This window comes from Sus scrofa, chromosome 13 (assembly GCF_054392235.1).
Source record: "Sus scrofa isolate SSC_HxYL_T2T_F1_AM1 chromosome 13, Sscrofa_HxYL_maternal_Yorkshire_Landrace_v2.0, whole genome shotgun sequence".
Taxonomy (NCBI): Eukaryota; Metazoa; Chordata; class Mammalia; order Artiodactyla; family Suidae; genus Sus; species Sus scrofa.
The window spans coordinates 32643710-32658254 of NC_139395.1; the positions used below are offsets into that span (position 1 = coordinate 32643710).

Genomic DNA, 14545 nt, shown 5'->3' on the forward strand with positions numbered 1-14545 from the left:
TCTCCTGGGATAGACCATAATGGAAAGGAATATTAAAAAGAATGTAGAGGCACAACACTGTAAGTCAACTATACCTTAATTTTTTTAAAGTGTATGTGTGTAAAAACAAAGTCACTTTACTGTACAGTAGGAATTAGCACATTGTAGATCAACTACACGTTAATAAAAAAATATATTTAAAAATTGTATAAAAATAAAGGTTTTGCCCTAACCTAACAACAACAGATGCAGTAAATTTCCACCAAGTTGAGCCTCTAAAAATTCTCTTAATTAGTCAGAATGAAAGCCAATAAAACTAGTCTTCAAAATCTGACTGTCCTTTCAATGATTTTCCAATCACTTGACTACTGCCCTCATTATCCCACTCTTCACACAGGGCAAAGGTAACCTGGAAACTGCATCATTCATAACTTCCTCCAACTCCCCCCATATCCCCAAATATTGGCTGCCATTGATTCTGAAAGTCCCTGAGTTCTCTGTGTGGTCATTTGAAAATAATGAAGCCTACGGGAAAGCACACATATACCCACAAATGGATCAAAAGCACACCTGTCTTCCCTGAGGAGTTTGCCAAAAGGCCCAGGACAGGACTGGTCATCTTTAAAGCTCTTTACAGCTCCAGAGCCCTGTCTGGAATCTGGTTTATCTTGTGATTCTCATCAAGGTGAGTTTGAATGATAAGCCATTTCATCTGCCTAATATTTGATCCAAGGAATACCTGATTTGATTTTATTTTTTGTCTTTTTAGGGCTGCATACGTGGCATATGGAGGTTCCCAGGCTAGGGGTCGCATTAGAGCTGCAGCCTCCAGCCTACACCACAGCCACAGCAATTCCAGATCCTTAATGAACTTTGCGAGGTTGGGGATTGAACCTGCATCCACTGAGATTCATTTCCATTGAGCCACGATGGGAACACCAGAATGCCTGATTTTAAATTTAAAGGGTTTTTTTGGTTTGTTTTTGTTTTTTTGGCCATGCCCATGGCACTCAGAAGTTCCTGAGTGAGGGATCAAACTTGCAACACAGCAATTAGCTGAGCCACTGCAGGGACAATGCTAGATCCTCAACCAGCTGAGCCACCAGGGAACTCCAAATTAAAAGTGTTTTACAAGTCAAGTTCCAAGCAGCTGTAGGGAGAGTATTCTCCACAATCTACTAGGGAAGGATTTGCCTGCTAAGAGAAAATGAAGAGGGAACCCAGGGAAAAGAAGGCTTACCAAGTATTCCTAACAACCGCAATGCAAATTTAGCAGGCATCCCACAGTTAACTGGATATCAAGTTTACATCCATTTTAAAACTAACTTCATTTTCACTACTTACTTCTACCCGAGCAGATTTGGCCTTCATCATGCTTCTGCTGAAGAATCATGTCTGTTCACAATTTAAAAATTATTATTCCCTAATTGATCACAGTTGCTATGCTATTAATAAATGGTGGTAGCAATCTTGTCTCCAGTTCTCAAATAAGGAGTCCTACAGCCCCTAACTTCTAAATTATCCTTTATTTTTGTTTCAATATTAACAGATTAATCTGTATTATTGAAATCACTCCTTCAGAAAATCTTCAAATTCTCCTATTTATAAGACCACTAGGATATCATTACCTTTCTTGTCTGCAGTGATCCCTCAAAGCACCAAAGCACTTTGCATCAGTTTCCCAACCTCAGTTCTTGGACTCAGAACAAATTTCAGATGAATTACTGATTTAAAAATGACAACTGGGGAGTTCCCGTCGTGGCTCAGTGGTTAACGAATCCGACTAGGAACCATGAGGTTGCAGGTTCGATCCCTGGCCTTGCTCAGTGGGTTAAGGATCCAGCGTTGCCATGAGCTGTGGTGTAGGTCGCAGACACAGCTTGGATCCTGCATTGCTGTGGCTCTGGCCTAGGCCGGTGGCTACAGCTCCGATTCGACCCTTAGCCTGGGAACCTCCATATGCCGCAGGAGCGGCCCTAGAAAAGGCAAAAAGACAAAAATAAATAAATAAATAAATAAAAATGACAACTGGACTATAAACTCAGAGTTCTCTTGTGTCACAGCAGGTTAAGGATCCAGCATCATCACTATAGCAGCTTGGGTCGCTGCTGTGGCGCGGGTACCATCCCTGGCCTAGGAACTTTCATATGTTTTATGCGCAGCCAAAAAGCTTTCAACTCACTGAAAGAAAACTGAAGAATGTTTTCATAATTTTGGAGCAGAGAAGCTCTTTCTTTTCTTTTTTTCTTGTGAATAGTATGTTAATTAGTCATTTCTGTTTAGTTTGAGAATTCAAAATTAACATCCTTGCCCATGAGCTTCTTCTAGACACCAGAAAATGTTTCAACCTTGTGCTCCACGTTGTTGTGCTGTGCTTTGTCCAAATGGACCTTTATGAGGCAGCTGCTGTCCAGCCTCACACAGATTCTCTTGCCCACGATCCCCCTCAGGAAAATCAAGTCCTCCAGGACGGCATTGGGCATAGCTGTTGGCGTGCAGCTCCTGGGATGCTTTTGCTTATTTTTTGTACTGCTTTTTCAAGTTGGCTTAGGCAGAATTCTCCCCTAAGTGATGAAGACAATGTGCTTCCCACGGAACAACTTCTCCAACTCCTGCACGAGCTAGACTTGGATTTTCCAGAAAGACTTCAGTTGGGGAACGGGAACAAATCCACTGAACAAGGCCAAGGTACAAACCCACATCCTTATGGACACTGTCAGGTTCTTAACCCACTGAGCCATGACAGGAACTCCAGAGAAGTTTTTCCTAAATATGATGCAAATCCAAAAGCCAAATAGGAAAATACCCATAAATGTGACTACAAAAATATACTACATGGCAAAAAAATATATTCAAAGTCAAAATATAAACCTGCTAGGAGAAAAATAGCTACAGTGCAAATGACAGGCAAAGGACAAGTATATTTAACATATATAGAACTACTGCAAATCAAGAAGATGAATTCAGTAGAAACATGGGTGAAGGATACAAATAGCTATTTTGCAGAAAAGAAATACAAGTAGCCAATAAACATCTGAAAACATATTTGGCCCCAGTCATTATAAGTGAAAATGAAAGTAACAGGAAGGTCCATTTTTTAATCTGTGAGACTATCAAAAACTGAATGTTAATAGGAGCTATGATTAGTTGTGGGGGGGGGACACCCTTAAACACACAGAAGTGATGGAAGTACAAATTAGCACAATTTTTTTTTTCTTTTGGCAGAACCTACAGCATGCGAAGTTTCCATGCCAGGGATCCGAACCTGTGCCACAGCAATGACAATGCCAGATCCTTAACCCACTGAGCCACAAGGGAACTCTGAGGTATGTCCTTTTTATTTTACCCCTTTCTGTTCTATTTTATAAAGACTAAAAAGATATGTGTAAAAAATGTTTATACTGCTCTGCCTAGGTGTTTATAAAATACTGGTGAAATGCCTGGAACTCCTACTGTAATTCCTGGAAAATAAAGGAAGCCAGGGAAAACAGCTTTAGAAGTGGAGCTCTAAATACAGTTCCCAGATTCCACTTGGGTCAAGTCAAGAAGGGTGTTAAAGAAAGTGCAAAGGTAGTAAGCGAGCCAAGGAGACGTCTTCAGAAAGAAAAAATGAATAAAATCTTTGTGAAGAAGTCATTTCAGGTTGTATTTGGAGGCAGAATGGGGAATATAACTAAGCAAGACATTTCCCATGGCCTTAGGCAAGAGATCAGTCAGCTTACAGTAAATGTAATGCTAAGAAGTTTTTCTTTCTTTTTTTTTTTTTTTTTTTTCTTTTTAGGGCCGCACCTGCACCATATGGAGGTTTCCAGACTAGGGGTTCAATTAAAGCTGTAGCCACCGACCTACACCACAGCTCATGGCAACGCCAGATCCTCAACCCACTGAGTGAGGCCAAGGATCAAACCCAAGTCCTCATGGACACCAGCTGGGTTGGTTAACTGCTGAGTCACAACAGGAATCCCTGGAACCCTAAGGAGTTTTAAGTGTGGGTCTTCCCAGCAGACACATAGAATACAGAAAAAGACTGCAACTGAATGTAACTAAATCCGAGCATAGGATAATGTTCAAATCTTCAATAATAATGTTATAATGATACGGAGTTCCGGTCGTGGCTCAGGAGAAACAAATATGACTAGTATCCATGAGGATGCAGGTTCGACCCCTGGCCTCACTCAGTGGGTTAAGGATCTGGCATTTCTATGAACCGTGGTGTAGGTCTCAGATGCAGCTCAGATCCCACGTTGCTGTGGCTGTGGTGTAGGCTGGCAGCTGTAGCTCCGATTGGACCCCTAGCCTGGGAACCTCCATATACTGCAGGTGGGGTCCTAAAAAAGACCAAATGTTACAATGACGTAACAGTTTTTTTTTTTTCTTTTCTTTGGCACCTTGTGGCATAAGGAGCTCCTAGGCAAGGAACTGAGCCACATCTGGGCCAGAGCTGCAACCCATGCCACAGCTGCAGGAACAGTGGATCCTTAACCCACAGCTGCAGAGACACCATCCATCCCACTGTACCATAGCAGGAACTCCAGAACGTTCATTTAACAAATATTTATTCCTCTGAATAAACTAATTTTCCAATTATTTCTTATATATATATACGTATATAAGTATAGTTGATTTACAAGATTGTTTTAGTTTCAGGTGTACAGCAAAGTGATTCAGTGTTTTTTATTTAAGATTATATTCCATCATAAATTATGACAAGACATTGACTATAATCCCCAGTGCTATACAGTAAAGCTTTGTTGTTTATCGATTTTATGTATAGTAGTGTCTATCTGCTAATCCCATACTCCTAATGTGTCCCTCCCTCCCTCTCATTTTTGATAACCATAAGTTTGTTTTCTATGTCTGTTGAGTCCATTTATTTTGTACATAGATTCATTTGTATTATTTTCTACATATAAGCATGACAGTGCTTATCATGCTTATATGCATTTGGCTTTCTCTGTCTGACATATTTATTTCCTATATTTAATGACAGGAGATCCTCCAAATAATCCAGGAAAATGCCTACCTCCTATCTCCCAGCCCATGCACATCTTTTTTCCTGTTTCTGGCCTCACCCATGGCACATGGAAGTTCCTGGGCCAGGAACACATGTTGCAAGCCACATCTGCAACCTATGCCACAGCTGTGGTAACCCACTGTGCCAGGGATTGAATCGGCAATGCCAAGAGACAAGAAGGACCATTAACCCACTGTCCCACAGTGGGAACTCTAATTTTTTTTTTTTTTTGGCTGTGCCTGTGTCATGTGGAGCCACAGCAGTGACAACGCTGGATCACTAACCCAATGAGCCACCAGGGAACTCCTCCCCTGCACATCTGACCCAAGATCTTATATAATGAATCCAGTGGAGCAACTAACTCACACAGGGATGCCAAACCACCCAAGAACATTCTTAGACATTTAAATGCAGAAGCTCCCTGCAAAGCACTTAATCAGTTTGGGGATCTCGGTTTATTTAAAGATCAGGACAAAGAGTCTTCACCAACAGTAAACCTGACTTAGCTGCCACAGTGAAACCAGTTGCTCAAGCTTCTCCACAGGCCAATTAACAGCTGCCTCAACAAACAATGCAGAAAGCACTGGAAGCATCTTTCCAGAATCAGTTCTAATAAAGTGTGCCCCTGCACTCCACCTACAAGCGAATCCTCCCACTTTTCTTTGGCTTTAAACGTCTTATGTAGCAGGATAAGTATGAACCCATGATTGTGGAGAACTTAGAAACAGGAAAACAACTTCCCCAAAGCAGCAGATCACTGAGCTGAAGGGGAGCGCTCCAGGTGGCTGCAATACCCCCTGCCTCCCTGGGGGTCACTTACCTTAGAATTCGTCTCCATGTGGTACTTGGCACAGGCCCGAAGCTGAGTCACCCAGAATTGTTTCTCTTTTGCATCAGCAGCTAAAATAGAGAAAGAAAGGCTTACAGCAATTGTGCCCAAACACACCCACCCTCTTTCTACACCCACCTGAGGGGGTGGGGGCCTGGGGATGAAGAGCAGAGGAAGGCGAGAAAGGCAAACGCAGGTTGTACCCACACCGAAAGGCAAACGCTAAATCAACCCAAAATTCCCTCCTAAATCATGTTTAAAACATTCTGAAACGTCTAAGGACAATGTTGCCATTTCTTTTAACCTCTTTTGAAAAAGTCTTTAAAAAGCATCAGGGAAAAGGAAACATGCTTATTTTAAAATGCCCTCGACCATAGGTGGCTAATAGGAGGATCAAAGTATGCTGTTTTGGGGCCCTTGGTTATCGGAATTGTACTCTGGAGTTATCAGCCTTACAAAATAAGTGTTCAATTCAATTACTTTTCTTGACTATACCCAAGGCGTGCAGAAGTTCCAGAGCCAGGGATCAAACCCACAGCAGTGATGATGCAGGATCTTTAACCCACTGAGCCATCAGGGAACTTCTGAATTACTTTTTTTTTTTTTTTTTCGCTTTTGAGGGCTGCATCTGTGGCATACAGAAGCTCACAGGCTATAGATCGAATCAAAGCTGCAGCTGCCACTCTATGCCACAGCCACAGCAACGTGGGATCCAAGTCATGTCTGCGAATTACACTGCAACTCAGAGCCACGCTGGATCCTTAATCCACTGATTGAGGTCAGGGATCAAATCTGCATCCTCATGGATACCAGTCAGATTCGTTTCTGCCATGCCACAACAGGAACTCCCACTAGTCAGGTTCTTAACCTGCTGAGCCACAATGGGAACTCCTGAATTACCATTTTAGTATGTGTTCTCAAGGATTCTTATTATGACTGGACAAAACAATGTACCCAATGCTGCCTTAGAGATCCCCCAAACTTGCCTCAAAAAGCCACTTAAGGACAAGTCACTTGCATGGTCACAATCTTCCATCTACACCCCCATCTCTCAAATATATGAAATTATCTCGAGAGATCAAAAGTAACAGATTCCAATGATATCTAAATTCATTTAATTGCATAACTCACTGCATAAATATTTTAATATCAACTGCAGAAATGTTGACTATGGAGAAAACAGAATGACTCCCCTAGAAATTTGTATTATTTACAGAAACGGGCCTAAGTGTCATTTGTCAATAAAACCCAACTTCAGCTTGAACTTCAAGGGAAGAAATCGAGAGGTGTAGACCAGCCTAAGACCAGGCAAAGTCCACTTCCAAAGAAAAAGGATTTCTGCAACAAATAAAGCCTTTTTCCTTAGGAAACACTTAGAATTGCCAAAGACTCTGTATACAAAACATTCTCTAAATCTGTGCATCTGTTGACATCCAGATTCTACTCAATGTAGAGTGAGTGTGAAATGAGAAAACCAACACCTAGATCCTAGCAGAATGGGCTAAGAACCAGAGGGAGGCAGAAATCTACCTTGCCTTTGATGTAGTGGGTAAGTTTTTAAGCTAAATTTAGCCCATGTGATTATGCAGATAATGAAACTTTTATGTTTGCTATTAAAACTACCCTTAAAAAGAAGAAGCCTTAGTTTAGTTATCCAGAGAGTGACAGTTACTAAAATGCAAAGGTGGCAGTGGGCTGGGGATCTGGTATTGTCCTTGCAGAGGTTCTGGTCACCGCTTTGGTGCAGGTTCAGTCCTTGGCCTGGGAACTTCCACCCGCTGTGGGTGTGGCTCCAAATATTAAATAAATAAATAAAAGGCAAAAGGAGATAGCTCAATTGTCAGACTGTTTGGACTATTCTTTTGTATGGGTCTGTGTCATTTATAAAACACTGGGGGAGGAGTTCCCATCGTGGCTCAGTGGTTAACGAATCCGACTAGGAACCACGAGGTTGTGGGTTAGATCCCTGGCCTCACTCAGTGGGTTAAGGATCTGGCGTTGCCGTGAGTTGTGGTGTAGGTCGCAGACATGGCTTGGATCCTGTGTTGCTGTGGCTCTGGCGTAGGCGGGCAGCTGTAGCCCCGATTAGACCTCCAGCCCAGGAACTTCCATATGCCAAGGGTGTGGCCCTAGAAAAAGACAAAAAACAAACAAACAAAAAACACTAGGGGAGAGGGGAAGTGCCATACTTAATGCTGTACTTTTCACCTGCTATTGTTTCTGCTCTAATTGATTAAGCAATAAACAGCAAAGCGAAACCAAGGACCATACCATATAAATCACACGCTGCATTAATCTCTAAGAGAACATGAATCTTCACGGTTCCCTCAAACTGAAAAATTTTCTTCAACTATTTTTATTTCATAGGTTTGGAAGTTGTTTTACAGATCCTGAAATACGACTTGTACATAGATAATAAAGGAACCTCCACTGAGCCCACCCCTTGGTAGCAAAGCTTGGAGGAAGGACAGGAGATGGTTAGTTGAAGCCTTCAGGCGGGCTTTGAAGATGCTGGCCCATCATTGCTATCCTCCAGGTCAAGAAGAGAGAACAAGGGGCTTTTTTTTTTTTTTTTTTTTTTTGTACTCAGCCCTTCCTTGGAGAAAAATGTTATGCAAGAGGCAGAATTACCAACCACCTCTAACAGTTAATACACACTTTTCTCAGATCCTAATAACACTGACTGTGTGTGTGTGTGCACATGCATGCAAATGTGCATTTGGGTTTTTATTTTGTCATTTTGTTTTCAAAATGTTTGTTTAATCAGAAGAAGATTGACGATTTTGATGGTGATGCACTAGTAACAGAATGCTAGAAGAGTCTAGCAATCAAGTTACACCACTGCAGTCAAGTCTGGCCCATCTAAAAAGCTGTGCAGTGGATGTGCCTCGGGGTGGCAGGACCTACAGTTCTGGTCAAATGCTGGGCTCCCCGAGATCCACAGAGGATGCTGAGACGACCTCAACTTTCCAGAGGCAAAGAGAAGGTAGAGAAAGTAGACAAGAGGAAATGACACTAGTTGGCTCTCATCAGGTTCTAATGCCACAATGAGTTAAAAGTCTAAATGAAGCCACCTTTTACTAAGAGCTGGTTCTAGAGAAATTTTGAGGGGAGGCTACAATAACCTTTCCAAGGCTTATTTTGTCCAGAGAGCACAGTCCCATGGACACTGGAGTGAAGATTCACCTGTAAGGTCCAAGAAGGTGTATACTGAGCTAATATGAAAAGTCTGCCAAAGTTCAAAGGCTCAGCTGGTGTGGCCATCACTCTCCTTTCCCTTGTCCTTAATTCCCCAGTGAATTAGAACTAAACACCTCCTAATGTGAGCGCCACTCCCCACCCTGGGGGTAGGGAAGGCAGTGTCTGTCACCAGAGTCCTCAAACACAGGCAAAAGTTAAAAGCAATTAGCAAAAACAAAATCAGGAGTTCCCATGGAAACGAATCTGACTAGTATCCACGAGGATGCAGGTTCGATTCCTGACCTCGCTCAGTGGGTTAAGGATCTGGCGTTGCCGTGAGCTGTGGTGTAGGTCGCAGACATGGCTCAGATCCCACGTTGCTGTGGCTCTGGTGTAGGCCAGAGCTATCCCTTGGACCCTTCACCTGGGAACCTCCATATGCCATGGGTGTGGCCCTAAAAAGACAAAAAAAGAAAAAAATCAAAAGCCACATCACTATGGTAACAGCAAACCCCTGCAGGCCGTACCTCTCAGTTTGTACATCTCCCCATTGGCAGAGTACACAACCAGCATGTGGGGTGCTTCGTCACTCAGGGACACGATGGCGCCAGATAGAGACAGGGCTCCCCGAGGCTTCTGGTGCTTGCTCTGCTCGTTCACAAAATATTGCAGGATGCCAGCCTCAAAATCCAGCACAAAGTACCTGTGCAGAGAGAACGACAGTGCATTAGTTTTCTCTCCCAGCAGAGAAGAACAGGACCGTACTCTTGGGTCACCATCAAGGCTCCTGATCCAGGAAGCTGGAGACTAGAAGTCCCTGCCAGGTGCCTGCAGGCGTCATCCCCAGGTCAGGAGAGAGCATTGGGTTCTTAAGTCAGATGGAGCTTATCACAGCCCTGGGGCAAGGGCCAGGCTCCTTCAGGATCCCAGCGATGCCCTTGAGTACAGACTCAGCTAACAGGCTCCACCTGACTTCCCAGCAACAGCTGGGGTTCACATCCAGGAAGCAGCAAGCAGGGCCAGACTCCTGCTGGAGGGTGTGGTTAGGGTCAGAGCTCAGGGGCCCCCTGGGGAACTGGAGGTGCTCACAAATCCTCCCTTCCCACCCACAGGGGGATACCCTCCAGAGGGCCCTTTGTAGATCACTTTTCACACAAGGAGCAAGAATCCCCTCCACCCTAGGAGGCCTCAATGCCACCAGACTCTTACCAGAAGAAAAACAGCAACTGCTAATTGCCTAAATCATTCAAACAAATCTTGGTAGCCGAGTACCTGGCCCATTTATTTTCACAGTCTATCACCAGGACATATTCAAAGACAACTGCCTCTTCCTCATCAGGGCAAGATGTCTCCATTCCAGACCCACATTCGTCCTGGGCCCCCCACTTCCCCAAAGGCTCAGCTCAGCCCCTGTGGACTTCTCAGCCTCTGGCTTTCAGTTCCACTCATGCTGGCTCACCCCGCTGCCTCCTACCATGGGGCTCAGGGCTCGTGCTCTTTCCCGACCTGGAGCAGTGACTCAAAGTCATAGTCGGCAAACTGTTACCAGCCTGCCCCCCCATCAAAACCTCTCCTGCAATTGGGCTTTGCCTCAACATCCAACTTTGTGGTCAGTGGGTTTGTCTCATTAAAGAGGCCAAACGTTGTCTGACACACAGGCGCACACAAGCCATGGAACAGTTCTTCAATCAACCACAGCATAATTAAGGGGGTGGGGGTGGGAGGCAGCAAGTTCTTATCAGTTTGAGAAATACCTGTGATCCCATGCCTAGACTACAGTTCCCTCCCCGTCTCTTTTTCTTATTTTTTGGCAGGCCCTAGGCACGTGCAGTTCCCAGGCCAGGGATCAGATCCTAGCCACTGCAGTTGCAACCAAAGCCAAAGCTGTGGCAATGCAGGATCCTTAACACACCTCGCTGGACCAAGGATCGAACCTGCGTCCCACCATTCCCAAGATGCTGCCTATTCCGTTGCGCCACACCAGGAACTCCAAATCTTTTTTTTTTTTTTACCCTTAAGCACCATGAACCAACAAAGGTGACAAACCTCTGACCTGACAGACATCATTCCCCCCCCCCCCATTTTACAGGCACTGAGACTCAAAGACCTGGTTGTCTGTGTCCAAATCCATGCCAGGCTCACTCCAGCAATCACATACTCTCCTTCTAGGCTCACGAAAGCCCTCCCTTGCCACTTTCTCCGTGTCACCTCTCCTGTAGCCACTTAGGTACTTCATTCTCCAAATCTTCCAAACCTTCCTCTCCAACAGAGCTGGCAGAGCTGAAAGCCCCTATGCCTGGCAACAGAGGCCCCGATTCATCCCCTTCTCATGAAGCAGCTGCAGCCAATTTAGTCACACCTGACTCCCTCCCCTCAAACTCCAAGTCCTCTAAAGAATCTTCCACTTTTAAGTATTTGTAATATTCCAATGTTCTGGCCAAGACTATTACTCTTTTTTTACCCCTCTCCTTTCCTTCCATCTCTCCAGTCACAATAATAAGGACATACTTCTGGTTTCCACAATTAGCGTGGCTAAATCATGACACAAAAATGCATTCACAGACCAATATTATTCAGAGCGTGGTTCCTCGCCCAGCAATATCAGCATCACCTGGGAGCTTGTTTGAAATGTAAGTTGTTGCCCTCCTCCCCGCCCCCAAGACCTACTGAACCAGAAACACCGGGGGAAGGTCCCAGGAAGCTTCTAGGTCATTCTGATGCAGCTCAAGTTTGAGAAGCCCTGGCTCCAACTATAGCTCATCACCAAATGCCTATCTTCCTCTCCTAGGAGAGAGGCAGAATACATTTCCTACGTGACTGAGCTGCAGCCAACAGGATGTGAACAGAAGTAAGGCAGGCCAGGCCCGTAACACATAGACAGACAGATGCTCGAGTGCACGCACGCACAGACACACACACACATACATACACACTGACTGAAATGGAGACACCCTGCAGGGCAACTCAACATGTGTGGCAAAGACACAAGAGGGAAGAAGCCTGGATCCCTGAATCTCCACCTGGAAGGGAATCACCTGCTAAAACCCAAATCATTTTTACCTGGATGAAAAAGAAGCTTCTACTTATTGGATTGCAAAGATCTGTTACAGCAGCCAGCCTGACCAATGCCCAAAAAAACCTTTTTTACACATCTGTTTTCATGTCCTTCTATTTGAAATTTTCTCACCCTCCTTTCTGTGATGTGAAAACCAAACTCTGTCAACGAGAGAAGAACTGGGGTCACTTCTGAGCCACTAGTGGCCGTATGATTCAAAGGCTGAGCCTGCCTTCTCGTTAGGAGTAAATATTTTCAACCTATATTTAATGACCTATATTTAATGTCCCTGTGACTGCAGCTGTGCAGACACTGCTCCTGGCAAGTCAGCATGAGGAGCAATGATCCTTACGAGTGTTGGGAAGGGAAACCAGCTCAAACTACAACATGCTGTGTCTCCACCAACCCCCCCACACACACCCCAAAGCACCCTGGCAGAACTTCGGTGTTCCCCATCTATCAACATGCCCCCTTTACACAGCGGGAAGCAGAAAAGGTAGTGGATAACCTGAATAGTCTTCAAGGAAAATGCACAAGCTCTCCATTCTCTTGACCGCCCCATCTGCCCTGTGTCATTGGCTGGGATGGAGAAAGGGCTTATTAATAATACCTTTGTCCTCTACCAACCCATCAACCTGTCCCCTGCCAGCCTTCCTCTCTCCCAGAGGCAGCTTCACAAATGCATCCCATCCAAACCAATCATATATTTACAAAAGACATTATTAAAAAGCTGGTATCAAAAAATGAAATGAATGCTGGGTGTTTTTTTTTTTTTCCCAATAAGGATGACAGAATAACTAATTGAGGTCACATTATGCAGGATACAGGAACACAGTAATGATTTTTCACATCACCTATTTCAAAATGACATCTTAATTCTAACCTCCTGCCTCAGGTGGGGAAAAAAAAAAAAACATTTCCACTGCTTCCTAAAATAATTTCAGTGCAAGTGCAGAGGTCTGAATCACGTGCACTAAGCAAGGTCATCAATAATTTACTCCTTTTCTAAAGACAGTTAAGAATTCGATCCTATTTGGAAAGGAGTGATGGGAGAATATCTGATTAAAAATGACAACAGACTAAACAGGAAGTCTTCTTTCAGGATGGCCTTTGAACATTGAGTCATGCAGGTAGAAGTGTCCATACAGCATCAAGAAGGACAATGCCTCTGGGTCACATTCCCTGGAAGGAAAGAAATTACATTTGGTTCCCCACGGGGTTAGGGCTCTGTCAGGTATCACTGTTAGGAACCTGCAGCTCTATCTATAAGTCTCAGCTTTCATTCTAAATGGGAAAGTTAACTGTACTTCTGGACAAGGCTTCATTAAACCAAGTGCAAATGACAGATAAAATCCTGAAACATTCTTTTTTTTTTTTTTTTTTTTGTCTTTTTAGCTATTTCTTGGGCCGCTCCCGCGGCATATGGAGGTTCCCAGGCTAGGGGTTGAATTGGAGCTGTAGCCACCGGCCTACGCCAGAGCCACAGCAACGCGGGATCTGAGCCGCGTCTGCGACCTACACCACAGCTCATGGCAACGCCGGATCGTTAACCCACTGAGCAAGGGCAGGGACCGAACCCGCAACCTCATGGTTCCTAGTCAGATTCGTTAACCACTGCGCCACGACAGGAACTCCCTGAAACATTCTTAAAGGTCTTCCCTTCTGGAGAAATGGGTAAGATAAACCTAATTCCTAGTAGGTTCTTTTCCAATTAATGTCTTGAGCTATAGAGGGCAACTCGATGGGCAGGTGAGCTTAACTGTATGCAGAGGGAGCATATTTGATGTGCTATGTTAACAAATCCAAGAGGGTGCTGAGAGAAAAGGGAGGGCATGAGGAGAGAAAAACTATGAAAAGAGCCATCCATCCTGATCAGGCCAGCTTCGGGGTGGCAGCCTCAGCCCATCCCAAAGCTGGAGCCCGGTGGCAGGCCTGCCTCGGTAGGGCTGAGGAATGGCCACCGCCTGCGGCTGTGCTTCAGACAAGCCTGCTGCTTTGGGAACAACATGAGAGCATGTGCACACGTAGACATACCTGAGTGCGAGCACATGCGTATTCATGCTTACTTGTACACACAGCAAAGCCGCCACCCCTACCCATCACTACTTTCCAAACCCTGCATCACTGAGGATCACTTATCCACACGTGAAGGCTTTTCTTTTTTTTTTCTTTCTTTTGTCTATTTAGGGCCGTACCTGCAGCAGATGGACGTTCTTGGGCTAGGGGTCAAATCAGAGCTGTAGCCATCAGCCTGCACCACAGCAAGACCAGATCCAATCCGCATCCGTGACCTACGCCACAGCTCACAGCAACACACGATCCTTAACCCACTGAGCAAGGCCAGGGATCAAACCCGCGTCCTCGTGGATACTAGTCTGGTTCTTAACCCAGTGAGCCACAATGAGACTCCACACCTGTAGCCTTTTAATACTTAATCCCCACCCCCACCCCCGACCCCCGCTGCCGCTTGACATGGTTTCATTAAGCT

General features: G+C 44.7%; 1 protein-coding gene across 29 annotated transcripts in view; it reads right to left on the bottom strand.

The window, feature by feature from the left end:
• OSBPL10 (oxysterol binding protein like 10) overlaps positions 1–14545 on the bottom strand; it is a 329934-nt gene that overhangs the window by 212396 nt on the left and 102993 nt on the right. For 11 of the 29 annotated variants that reach the window (XR_014822673.1, XM_084987595.1, XM_084987602.1 and 8 more), the window contains exons 2-3: positions 9530–9705; positions 5814–5893 (exon numbers count right to left, since the gene is read on the bottom strand). Coding sequence is in view for 26 of the 29 variants with exons in the window: in XM_084987583.1 (XP_084843709.1) it covers positions 5814–5893; positions 9530–9705 (256 nt within the window). In the remaining 3 variants the exon portion in view is untranslated. Of the gene's footprint in view, positions 1–5813; positions 5894–9529; positions 9706–10211; positions 11292–11566; positions 11616–11669; positions 12036–12062; positions 12299–13137; positions 13240–14252; positions 14464–14545 lie in introns of those variants that run through there. The other 18 variants (XM_084987585.1, XM_084987587.1, XM_084987592.1 and 15 more) reach the window with 14 other exon arrangements.